This window comes from Hyaena hyaena, unplaced genomic scaffold (genome assembly GCF_003009895.1).
Source record: "Hyaena hyaena isolate Hyena2069 unplaced genomic scaffold, ASM300989v1 scaffold_601, whole genome shotgun sequence".
In the NCBI taxonomy this organism is placed as follows: domain Eukaryota; kingdom Metazoa; phylum Chordata; class Mammalia; order Carnivora; family Hyaenidae; genus Hyaena; species Hyaena hyaena.
Window position 1 is genome coordinate 550,477 of NW_024081232.1, and position 12,376 is coordinate 562,852.

Genomic DNA, 12,376 nt, shown 5'->3' on the forward strand with positions numbered 1-12,376 from the left:
GGTCAGAGAGAGAGGGAGTCACAGACTGAAACAGGCTCCAGGCTCTGAGCTGACAGCACAGAGCCCGACGCGGGGCTCGAACCCACGAACCGCGAGATCATGACCTAAGCGAAAGTCGGACGCTTAACCGACTAAGCCACCCAGGCGCCCCTCAGAGTTTAACTATAATGGACCTTGTTATGATAGATTTTATCAGAACACTAGTTAGTGTTTTTTGTTTTTTTGAAACGAGCAAGTGGCAAGATGGAAGATAGTTGAGCTAGATTGCTTTGCATTTTACATTTATTTCTTCAAGAGTTAATTCATCTTGGCCTCATGTGGTATTTCATTTTCCAAAACACATTAAAAAAAAAAAAATTGGAAGTTTAAATTCTCTGATCTTAAAATAAGTGGCAGAGAAGTAACATAAAAAAAGTTTATCTTTTGTAATTTCTAAAGAATGAAACTACTAAACAATTTATTTAAGTATTAAATGAATCCAAAATTTCTTCTTGAGGAAAAGGGTATTTCCTTGAACACGGGAATACTAGTGGTTCACCTGTGTATGGTACGTTAATGTGTTCTAGTCAGGAAAGCATGTTAGGCTCCTTAATTATAGTGGCCTTATGTTTAGGAAAGCATGTTAGGCTCCTTAATTATAGTGGCCTTATGTTTAGAAGTTTAAGTGTGTTGGAAGTTATTTGGTCAGTAAATATATGAAGTACCAGTATTGAAAGACAGACTAGGCTGCCGTAGACTGCTGTTCAGCCTGCCCTTTTCAAAAGCCTGATTAAGGGATGTAGTGGTTCTTTTTGCTCCATAGCAGGCCTTATACATAGTGACTAATTGAGGAGCTAGATCAGGGGTCTGAGCTTTTACATTTTACAAAGACCCGAGTAAGAAGTGTGACAAAGACCATTTATGGGATGCAAAACCTGAAATATTTATTCTCCAGTCCTTTGTTGGAAATGTTCACCAATCCTTGACCTTGATAATACTAACTTTATTCCCTTCAGAAAGGGTGAGGGAGTCTCTTACTCTTTCTCCCTCTAATGTTATGCAGTCTGCATTTAGTCATGGGAGAAATCATGAGAAGTGCCTGTGTGAAAGTAATAAAAGTCACTTACTTTGCATTATCTGGAAAAATCTCTGAAGTCATTCTGTTTCAGGGTCTTTTATCAACAGTTCTTTTTCACTCAGATATGTATAGAGCACAATCCCGTGCCCTGAAATCTGTGTTATATAGTAGGACTCCAACAGCAAAACTGTCAAGATACCTGTCATGAAGTTTTTATTTTCTTGATTCATAATTTCATTCTAAAAATGGTTCTTTTCTGATAAAAGGATGTATTTCCTTTTATCACAGTAAGAATAAAATAATTTATGATTATGCCTAATTTTCTTCTTAGAATTTGATTACGTTTGAGAAGATAATCTTTTTCTCCTACATGATTTTAAAGCTTTTTAAAAACTATCATAAATATTAAAAAATACTAAATTAGAACAAATACAGTTTCTTTGGCTTTATGCTTCCACTGTTCACTTCCTGAATTGCTAGTGCAGTAATGTGTTATAAACATTATTTGGATTCCTAGGAGGAAAATCACTGTTATTTTGCTTAGCAAGAACTTATGTCTATCAAAGATTTCACTCTATTAGTGGGAATTGTGTTCAAAATCTCAAATGAAGAAACCTTTAAATTAATTAATTATTTGATAAGTGGGATCATTTTACTATTTAAGGTATTAATAGAAATTTTAAATATTACAGAATATATTACTGATGTCCACTTGAATGACCTGTCTACATCACAGATTCTCCCATCAAATGAAGGTGTTAATCCACGTTTATCAGCAAGCCCTCCTAAATCAGGCAATTTGTGGCCAGGATTGGCATCCACACACAAAAAAGGTAGAAGTTTCAGTTATTCAGGTTCCTTTGCTTTGATAAAGTAAAGTGTTAATTATGAAATATCATTTAGTACTTTAAAGTTGACAGCATAACTTTATATAACCATGATTTGAAATTTGTGTGTGTGTGTGGCATAAATTTACATACAGTGGAATTCACTCTTTTGGTGTAGAGTTCTGGATTTTATCACATGCATAGAATCTTGTTACCACCACACAAACAGAATATAGAACAGTTCCAACACCCCCAGGGAATTCTCGAATACTGTCCTTTTGTAATTAGATCTTCCCTCTACCTCTCCCTAAACCCTAGGCCTTTTATCTGTTCTCTATTACTGTTGTTTTGTCTTTCCCAGAATGTCATATAAATGGAATCATACAGTACACAGTCTCTTGAAACAGGCTTATTTCTCTTATTGTAATGCATTTGAGATCTAGTCAAGTTGCATGTCTGAATAGTTCCTTTTTATTACTAAGTAGTATTTCATTGTGTGACTATACTACTGTTCATTCATTCTGAAGAACATTTGAGTTATTTCCAGTTTTTGGTAATTATGGATAATGCTGCTATAAACATTTGTGTACAGGTTTCTGTGTGAATATAAGTTTTCATTTGTCTAGAGTAAACACCCAGAAATGGGGTTATTGGGTTTTATGTTAGTTTCATGCTTAATGTATGAAATTGTTTTCTAGAATAGGTGTATTATTTTGCATTGCCACCAGGCTATGTATGAGAATTCCAGTTTACAAAACTCTTATGAAAAAACATAGGAAGAAGAAAGTCTTCATGACCTTTTGTTAGACAAATAGTTCAAAAAAATTTTTTTAAATGTTTATTTATTATTGAGAGACAGAGAGAGAGCATGAGCATGAGATGGACAGAGAGAGGTGGAGACACAGAATCTGAAGCAGGCTCCAGGCTCCGAGCTGTCAGCACAGCCTGATGCGGGGCTCGGACCTATGAACCTCGAGATCATGACAGGAGCCAAAGTCAGGCATCCAACTGACTGATCCACCCAGGCACCCCAACAAATAGTTTTTTAAAGACATCAAAAGCAATATTCAAAAAAGAAGGGGACCCTAGGTGGTTGGTTAAATGTCTGACTGGCTCCGGTCATGATCTCACCATTCATGGGTTTGAGCCCCATATGCACTCTGGGCTGACAGCTCAGAACCTGGAGCCTGCTTCAGATTCTGTGTCTCCTTCTCTCTGCCCTCTTCACACTTGTGTGCACGCTCTCTCTCTTTCTCTCTCTCTCAAAAATAAACATTAACAAAAAAAAAAAAAAAAAGAAAGACAACACTTTAAAAAATCCATAAAAGAAACCATTGAAAATTTTCTTGGCAAAAGACACTATTGAGAGATTGAAAAGATAAGATTGGGAGAAAATACTTGTAAATCTTGAAGCTGACAAAGGATCTATTCAGAATGTATTAAAAAAAACTCTCAAAACTTAATTACAAAATCCTTTTGTCAAATAAAGCCTTACTTGGATGCAAAACCAAAGAAAAGCAAAACTATTCTGATTGACGTCAAGCTGAAGAGACTGAACCTCTCTCCTATTTCATCTTGGTTTTTTGGGGATTATTTTTAAAGAGTATTTATTTTGAGAGAACATGAGTGGGGAAGATGCGGAGAGAGAGAGGGAAAGAGAGTCCCAAGTTGGCCCTGCACTGTCGGTGCAGGACCTGATGTGTGGCTTGAACTCCTAAACTGTGAGATCATGATTTAAGCCAAAACTCAGAGGCAGACGCTTAACTGAGCCACCCAGGCACCCCTGGGATTTTTTTTTTAAGTAATTCTCTTGAATGGTACTTTGACAAATTACTTTAGCATAGTAAATTTTACCTTTAATGATTACAGAGAAAATGGTAAAGGAACTACTTTTTAAAAAAATGTTCTACACTTGTTTTTCAATCCTAGCTCAATCTGCATCATCTCCAAAGAGGAAAAAACAGCATAAGAAATACCGAAGTGTTATTTCAGACATATTTGATGGAACAATTATTAGTTCAGTGCAGTGTCTGACTTGTGACAGGGTGAGTATGAGAGAATTAAAATATGCAGGGAGTTTCTGTCAAATGGTCTTAAAAAAAAGCCTGACAAATGGGATGAAAAGTTTAATTTTTTCTCCTTGCTACTTATGGTTATACATGTATTTCTTATGTTTACATCAGCATAAATTGATTCTATGAGTAGAATTTATTTTTTGGAAGTAACAGCAGCATCATTTTGAAAGGATGGGTCTTGACCTGTCATTGGATAGGCATGCATTAGCAAAAATTAACTGAGTTCTTCATCTCTGGTCACATGGAAAGGTGACATGTTGCTCAGCAACAATAAATGGCAACACATGCATATTCTCCCAAGGTTGGTAAAATTAATATGCTGGGAAACTGTTGCTATTCACAGGCACAGGGCTGTGAATGTATTTTCTACATTTGGTGGTATGGCTTATATTTTCGTTTGTTAAAATTAGGAGTCAGGTAATACAGGTAGTGACAGATTCATACACAAGTCAAAATCATGGGTTCTTTAATCGTATCTAAATCTCTTGCGTTTCTTTGAGCTTCTCCTAAGAGTGGTTTTGTTTCAGTGCAGTAATGAATTAAGGAATATAAAATGACTTCTTTCAAAAAAAGAATCCTAAAAAGTAAGTTTTCAGTTATTGTGTTAGGACCTTAAGTTAAATCTAAGGGCATTTTCAATAGGATCATTTTAACGTAGGTTATTTGGATACTAAATTTTTTAAAAAATATTTTAATGTTTATTTTTGAGAGAGAGAGAGACAGAGCATGAGCAAGGGAGGAAGAGAGAGGGAGGCAGAATCTGAAACAGGCTCCAGGCCCTGAGCTATCAGCACAGAGCCCAATGCGGGGCTCAAACTCAAAAATTGTGAGATCATGACCTAGGCCGAAGTTGGATGCTCAACTGACTGAGCCACCCAGGTGCCCCTGGGTACCAAATATTTAAATGGAATTATCTTGAATTGTTTTCAGCTACTTAAAAATTACATGCCAGGTTTTACATCTTTTTAAAAAACCATCATGAGAGGTCATTTCCAAAAATAAATGCAGCAGTAGTGCTTAAAAGTTTGGAGCTCAGGCTATAGTAGCTGGGTGTCCTTCTCTATGCCACAGTGTCCTTGACTAATGGGGATGTAAGTAGTTATTTCATAAGCTTTATGTGAAGATTAAATTTAGAATAGCACCTGGTACAGAGCAAGTATATTTGCCATTGCTATTACTATGTTATTGATTTTTCTTCTGGTTTTTTTTTTTGGCTTATAAATTGCTTTGCCGTCTAAGATTTGTTCTCATAAATGTTTGTGTTGGATTATTTTCATCCCATTTTAAACACAAAACAATTTTAGGTGTCTGTAACCCTCGAGACCTTTCAAGATCTGTCCTTGCCAATTCCTGGCAAGGAAGACCTTGCTAAGCTGCATTCATCCAGTCACCCAACTTCTATAGTCAAAGCAGGATCATGTGGCGAAGCATATGCCCCACAAGGGTGGATAGCTTTTTTCATGGAATATGTGAAGAGGTATGTATTCATTTTCCTTGTATCAACTGAATGTTAAAGCTGCTGTTTCTGCTGTACTGGCAGAACACTTCCTTTTGTTTTTCTGTCAATAATGTTTCAGGTTTGTTGTCTCATGTGTTCCTAGCTGGTTTTGGGGTCCAGTAGTAACCTTGCAAGATTGTCTTGCTGCCTTCTTTGCCAGAGATGAACTGAAAGGTAAGAAATATGAAGTAGTCTTCAACTATGGCTAAATTGTTGTGAGTGATCTAAAATACTAGTGGGACTAAATATAAATTGTGTTTATACAAGCAAAGTTTTAAGGTGGCTTAAACAGTACTTGCCCGTTTCATCATCATGGTTGCCAGTATCTACCATGGCTATATAAATATAAGTAATGTAAATCATATCCTGAAAGATTGATACAGATTCCTGTAGTATAAGACAATATGGTAAGTGAGGGGTTCAAAGAAGGAAATTCAACCCATATAAATTTTGTATCTTTGGAGTACTCTGAATTCCTCCATAATATTTAAGATTTTCCATTGTTATTGTGGGTTTAGAACCTTGCTGGCATATATAACAGGCAGTCAGTAAAATCTGTTTAGTGAATAAATGGAAAGGATATTTTTTTCAATTGAAAAGAGAGAGGAGAAGGTATTTTAGGCAAGGTAAACATCATGAACTGACTCTTGAGCAGAGACTAAAAAATGTGAGCTTTGTATTACTGTGCTGCAAAATCAGCATATGTCAAACTCAAAGAATTGCGGAACCAAAAGAAAGTACAGTAACTTACTTTTATTTTGAGAGGAATGACCAGATCTATTCTGTTTCCAGGTGACAATATGTACAGTTGTGAAAAATGCAAAAAGTAAGTGTCATTGACAGTGCTTTGAATTGCATGTTTTATATTATAAATGGCATTTTTCTTGGTCACTTGTATTAGGTATGTGGAGTTAATTTTGCACCTTATTTAAAAAAATAAAGGCTTAATAAGCTTTGTCCTAGTAAATAAAGAGACTGGCTGTTCTGTAAAACAAATTTGAGGTAAAAGTTTAACAAATTTAACAGGCTTATCTAACTAAGATAAGTTTATATATCTATTTGATATACAAGATAAGTATGTAATTTTCCATAAAACCTCTTCTAAATATGGTATAAAGGATATACTATGATATATAATACACATTTTCATTACCTAAGGTTATCATCATAAATAAGGAAATGTTCTCTTCTGTATGACCATGTTAACAGGCTAGATTCATGATGTCAAAGTGACTATAAAGGTACATAGTTTCAAATCTGTATAAAATTCAGAAAGGTTATACCAACTATGATGCTACCTGTTGTATGATGACAGAATAAAAAGTTAAGAAAAGTATGGTATTGTTTTTTTTCATCTATTATTAGCTTTTAAGTCTTACAATAAATTCAAGCTATTAAGGCTTTGTGGCACAAAGTTAGAACAGAAAAGGAATTGGAAAATTGAAGGCAGATATGTCTGAATCTCTGTAAGAGAAAAATAATGGAGTCCTAGTAATAACTAACCATCATAACAAACATCTGGCTGTTTAGCAGCAACTCCAGGGAAATGTTGATTGGCTATTTGTTCTCATCATGCCAAAAAGGAATGGTATATTGTTTGGTCAATAAGGTTAAAAGCTGTTTTGTACTTTCTAGAAAAAAAGTACACCTCTTATGAATTGGGAAGTATTTATTACTGTAACTAATAGATGAAGAGGGAGTTGGACTGGCGGAGGAACTTTCTTTCAAAAGCTACATGAGCTAGGAAAAAGATACTAGTGAAGGTGGAAAAGAACCTTGCATCTGCCCCAGATCCAAAGTAGATGCCTGTTGAGCATATATTAATATTCATTAATAATAACCACCCTTCAAGTCAAGTTATGTGTTTCTACATTTAGGAGTAAAGAGTATATTGCCAGAGTGGGATTGGGAAGTGAGAAAAATGGGAGGAGAGGATTAAAAGGTACAAGTTTCCAGTTATAAATTAAGTCATGGAGATATAACGTGCACCATAGCAACTATAGTTTGTAATACCATATTTCATATTTGAAATTTTCTGAGAGAGTAGATTTTAAATGTTTTCATTCATCACAAGAAAAGAAAAAATTTTTGTGACTATATGGTGATGTGAACTAAAATTATTGTAGTGATCATTTCGCACTGTATATAAATATTGAATCATATTGTACACTTCAAACTAATTTAATATTATATGTTCATTATATTTTAATTAAAAAATAATAAAATTAAAGTAATAGAGGTTATAATATATTGACCAATATGTAATATACTGGTCAGTGTAATATATTGGGATTTTATTTACTCATTTTTACTTGATATCTGGATGTTATAAAGGCATAGCCAAGGCCATAGACAGTAGCACATTTGTTTAAAAAAGTAATTTTCAGGGTGTGCCTGGGTGGCTCAGTCAGTTAAGCACCTGACTTCAGCACAGGTCATGATATCATGGTGGGTTTGAGCCCCACATTAGCTCAGAGCCTGCTTTGGATCCTCTGTCTCCCTCTTTCTGCCCCTCCCCAATGTGTGTGCTTGCTCTTTTTCTCTCGAAAATAAACAAACATATAAAAAAAAAATAATTTTCAGGGCACCTGGATGGCTTAGTTGGTTAAGCATCTGACTTGATTTTGGCTCAGGTCATGATCTCGCAGTTTGTGAGATCGAGCCTTGGTGCGTGCTTGGGATTCTCTCTCTCTCTCTCTCTTTCTCTCAAAATAAATAAACTTAAAAAATAATTTTCATCAAAGAATTAACAACTCCCTAAATTATTATTACTGATAGCTTAAATATTTTTTAAAAGACTCCAGTGTTTCATTAGTATGATTTTTTTCTTTTTCATTTTTCTCTTCTCTTTTTTTCTCCCCTTTTCTGAATGATAGCCTTGTCATTAGTCTGTATTTTTAATGGGTAGCATATAATTCAGTAGTGAGCATTTTTTTGTCACTATGTTTTTTAAAAGATTTTGCTGTATATTTAAAAATACTTTGGGGCACCTGGGTGGCTCAATCAGTTAAGTGTCTTGCCTTTGGCTCAAGTCATGATCTCACGGTTTGTGAGTTTGAGCCCTGCATCCTGCTTCGGATTCTGTGTCTCCTCTCTCTGCCCCTCTCCTGCTCCACTCTGTCTCTTTCTGTCTCAGAAAGAAAGAAACATTAAAAAAAATTTAAAATACCTTGTAGATTCATACGGGAAACAGATTTACTTAAAATTTTTTTTTTCCCTCTCCAGATTAAGGAATGGAGTAAAGTTTTGTAAAGTACAAAAATTTCCTGAGGTATGGGCTTTATTATAATTAAGTATATTTTGTGTTATTGGAACAACATTAACATAATACAGTGTAGTATGGTTGAAGAATGGGGTGGTTCTACTGACCAGTTGTTATGTTTATATAACCTACTAGGTGTATTCATTTTTAAAATACTGTGTTAATGGGCGGCTGGGTGGCTCAGTCGGTTAAGCACCTGACTTTTGATTTTGGCTCAGGTCGAGATTTTGTGGTTTGTGGGATGGAGCCCCATGTTGGGCTCTGCACTAATAGCACAGAGCCTGCTTGGGATTCTGTCTCTCCGCTGCCCCTTTCCTGCTCACTTTTACGTGCACTATCTGTCTCAAAATAAATAAAATAATCTTAAAAAAATACTCAGTTACATACCAACCAAGTGCCCTTATCTGTAAAACTGTGTTAAATACAGTTTAATCAGACAGTATAGGATTTTGCAGGTATAAAATATAAAATTAGAAAAGCCAGCAGCTGTGAACCTAGGAAGTACCAGGTTTCACCATTTCCATATTCTGATGTTTTTGGAATCAGCTTATCATCATTGTAGGGTAATGCTTAACCTTGACACTTAATTCAATATCCATATTTAATAGTTCCTTCATGTAGCATATAAAACAATAGAATTTTAAATAATCTTCTCTTTCTCTTAGATTTTATGCATCCATCTTAAAAGATTCAGACATGAACTGATGTTTTCCACCAAAATCAGTACCCATGTTTCATTTCCACTGGAAGGTCTAGATCTTCAGCCATTTCTTGCTAAAGATAGTCCAGTTCAGATTGTTACTTATGATCTTCTATCAGTCATTTGTCATCATGGAACTGCAAGTAGTAAGTATATAGGTTTGACATATGTTTGTATCAGGGAAGGAAAAAAAAGTAACCATCTGGATTGATCTGTTAAATAAGACCTGATTAAATAAAAGAAAAAAATGTAAAAATATTTTTATTTTTTCATTTTATTTTAATTTGGTTATTATAAACATGTCTGAAAATTTTAGGTAATTGAATAATTTTGCTACGAAGTTTGGAATACTGGAAATTATATTTTGTATAAAGTTTAATAGTAGGGACTTTAAGATGATCATTTTTGGGGGGCGCCATGGTGGCTCCTCTGGCTCTTGATTTTGGCTCAGGTCATGATCTGACGGTTCGTGAAATCAAGCCTCATGACCCGTTCTGTGGTGATAGCGTGGAGCCTGCTTGAAATTTTCTCTCTCCCCCTCTCCCTCCCCCTCCCCCTCCCTCTCCCTCTCTCTCTCCCTCTCTCTTTCTCTCTCCTTCTCTCCTGCTTCTGTGTACTCTCTTTCTCTCAGAATAAATAAATAAAAAGATTATTTTTTCACTGTTTTTAAGATTACATTTTTGCCTTTATTTTCATTTCCTTAGGTGGTGGTAGTGGTGAGGATACATACTGGAAAAAATATGTAAACATAATTCTTGCTATATGTCTCTGTCTCTGCTAGGAACTGAGGATTCAAAAAGTACTTTAATTCTTGTTTTAATCTTGTATTGCTGAAATTATTTAAAATTTTTCAATTCAAATTCAGGTGGACACTATATTGCCTACTGCCGAAACAATTTAAATAACCTCTGGTATGAATTTGATGATCAGAGTGTCACTGAAGTTTCAGAATCTACTGTACAAAATGCTGAAGCTTATGTTCTTTTCTATAGGTAAGGAGTAACTCTCATGGATAGACTATTCTGACAAATATGAAAGAAAGAACATCTCACTTTGGGGTTATTACTTCTAAGACTTTCAAGATGTATTGCTGAGTAAAGATTAGAAATTGTTTTATTCTCATTTCATTTTGTAAGTAAACTGAAAGGTTGCATGCAGGATTCTCTTTTGTTAGGAAAATGTTAAATCATTTAGTTGAAGAGCAAATGAATATATTTTGTTTTAGAAAGATTGGTTTTAATAAATTGGATAGTAGGAGTTAAGTACCAGATTTTCTCCTAAAATAGCTAATAAAGGAGGTATTACTATAAAAATAGATCTTTGATATTTTTCAGTATCTTATAAAAAGATTAAATATTAGTTACTGAAAGAAAACAGATGAACTATTTAGATTGATTTTATTAGCAAATATTTGAACCCCTACTGTGTACCAGTAGTTACCTGGATACCAGTAGTTCTGATACAGTGTTGCCCATTAGAGGTATATAATGTAGTTGGGGGGGTGATACAAAGTATATTTCTCTTGTATAATTCCCAAGCCTACTAAGATTCAAAGTATTACTTTGTGTGCTAAGTCTAATAAGGAAGAGGAAAAATCCATCTACTGGTCTGATGGAGTAAAATGCACATTAAGTTTAATGAATCATTGTCCTTTATAGGAAGAGCAGTGAAGAGGCACAAAAAGAGAGACGAAGGATATCAAATTTATTGAACATAATGGAACCAAGTCTCCTTCAGTTTTACATTTCTCGACAGTGGCTAAATAAATTTAAGACTTTTGCTGAACCTGGCCCTATTTCAAATAATGATTTTCTCTGTATTCATGGAGGTAAGAAATCCTAAAATGGAAAGTAGTGGTAGGTGTTTGCTGTTAAATAATTTGCAAATTAGGAAAGAGCCAAGAGTTTTCCTTTTTGACTTATTTCCCATTTCTTTATCTACATCCAACTTAAAATGTATTTATTTCTTGAGTTTTATTTATTTTTATTTATTTATTTTAATATATATATATATATTTTTAATGTTTTATTTATTTCTAGGAGAGAGAGAGAGACAGCGTGAGCAGGGGAGGGCCAGAGAGAGAGGGAGTCACAGACTGAAACAGGCTCCAGGCTCTGAGCTGGCAGTCAGCACAGAGCCCGACGTGGGGCTCGAACCCACGAACCGTGAGATCATGACCTAAGCGAAAGTCAGACACTTAACCGACTAAGCCACCCAGGCGCCCCTCTCGAGTTTTAGAAATTGGTTTTTTCTTCTGTTTATAGGCAGTCTGTAGCCTCTTCATAGGAGAGAGATTTATTAAGTACCTGTCCAAACCCTGAGAATACCAAGGACAGTGTTTATGTTTTCTAATTTCATAGTAGAGACAGATACATACGTAGCCAATTATAGTACAGTGAGCACTTCTATTACACGTTATTTTTCTCTAATGAGAGGCATTCAGCTAACAGTTGTATCCATGATTCTTATTCCTTTTACCTAAATTAATAGCTGGCTCTTTTCCTAAGTATGAACATGTCCTTGGAATTTAACAAAAAAGTCTTACATAGTCATTTGCTAACTCTAACTTATGCCTTTGTGACTGGCTAGGTTAGTGTTTGTTCTTATGATAAAGAATACCTTAGTGTGATACCCTGATTATGTTTCATGGTTGAAGACTCAATATTCTTATCAATTAACTACTTTTTGCAGTGAAACCACAAGAGATAGTAGGAATATCCCGTAGTGGATATAGAAACCTAAACCTTGAAGTGTTTCTGTATGTGAATTTATCTCTTATTATTTCCCTACTTGAAGTACTAACATAAGGCTCTTCCAGTTCTGAATCTCCCCATAGCTTTTTATGGTATTTATCTGTGATTGCCTTTTATTGTAGTTAGTTATATAATAAGTGCCTCATGTCTTTTGCTGGCTCAAGCTCCATGAAGGAAAGATTGTTTATTTTCCTTTGATTTCCC

General features: G+C 34.9%; 1 protein-coding gene across 2 annotated transcripts in view; it reads left to right on the forward strand.

The window, feature by feature from the left end:
- Positions 1–12,376, forward strand: part of USP33 (ubiquitin specific peptidase 33) — a 65,711-nt gene that overhangs the window by 39,123 nt on the left and 14,212 nt on the right. The window contains exons 11-19 of one of the 2 annotated variants that reach the window (XM_039257047.1): positions 1,750–1,890; positions 3,808–3,929; positions 5,264–5,436; positions 5,537–5,631; positions 6,250–6,283; positions 8,683–8,728; positions 9,385–9,565; positions 10,285–10,411; positions 11,078–11,247. In XM_039257047.1, the coding sequence (XP_039112978.1) occupies positions 1,750–1,890; positions 3,808–3,929; positions 5,264–5,436; positions 5,537–5,631; positions 6,250–6,283; positions 8,683–8,728; positions 9,385–9,565; positions 10,285–10,411; positions 11,078–11,247 (1,089 nt within the window). The remainder of the gene's footprint in view (positions 1–1,749; positions 1,891–3,807; positions 3,930–5,263; positions 5,437–5,536; positions 5,632–6,249; positions 6,284–8,682; positions 8,729–9,384; positions 9,566–10,284; positions 10,412–11,077; positions 11,248–12,376) is intronic. The other variant, XM_039257048.1, reaches the window with a different exon arrangement.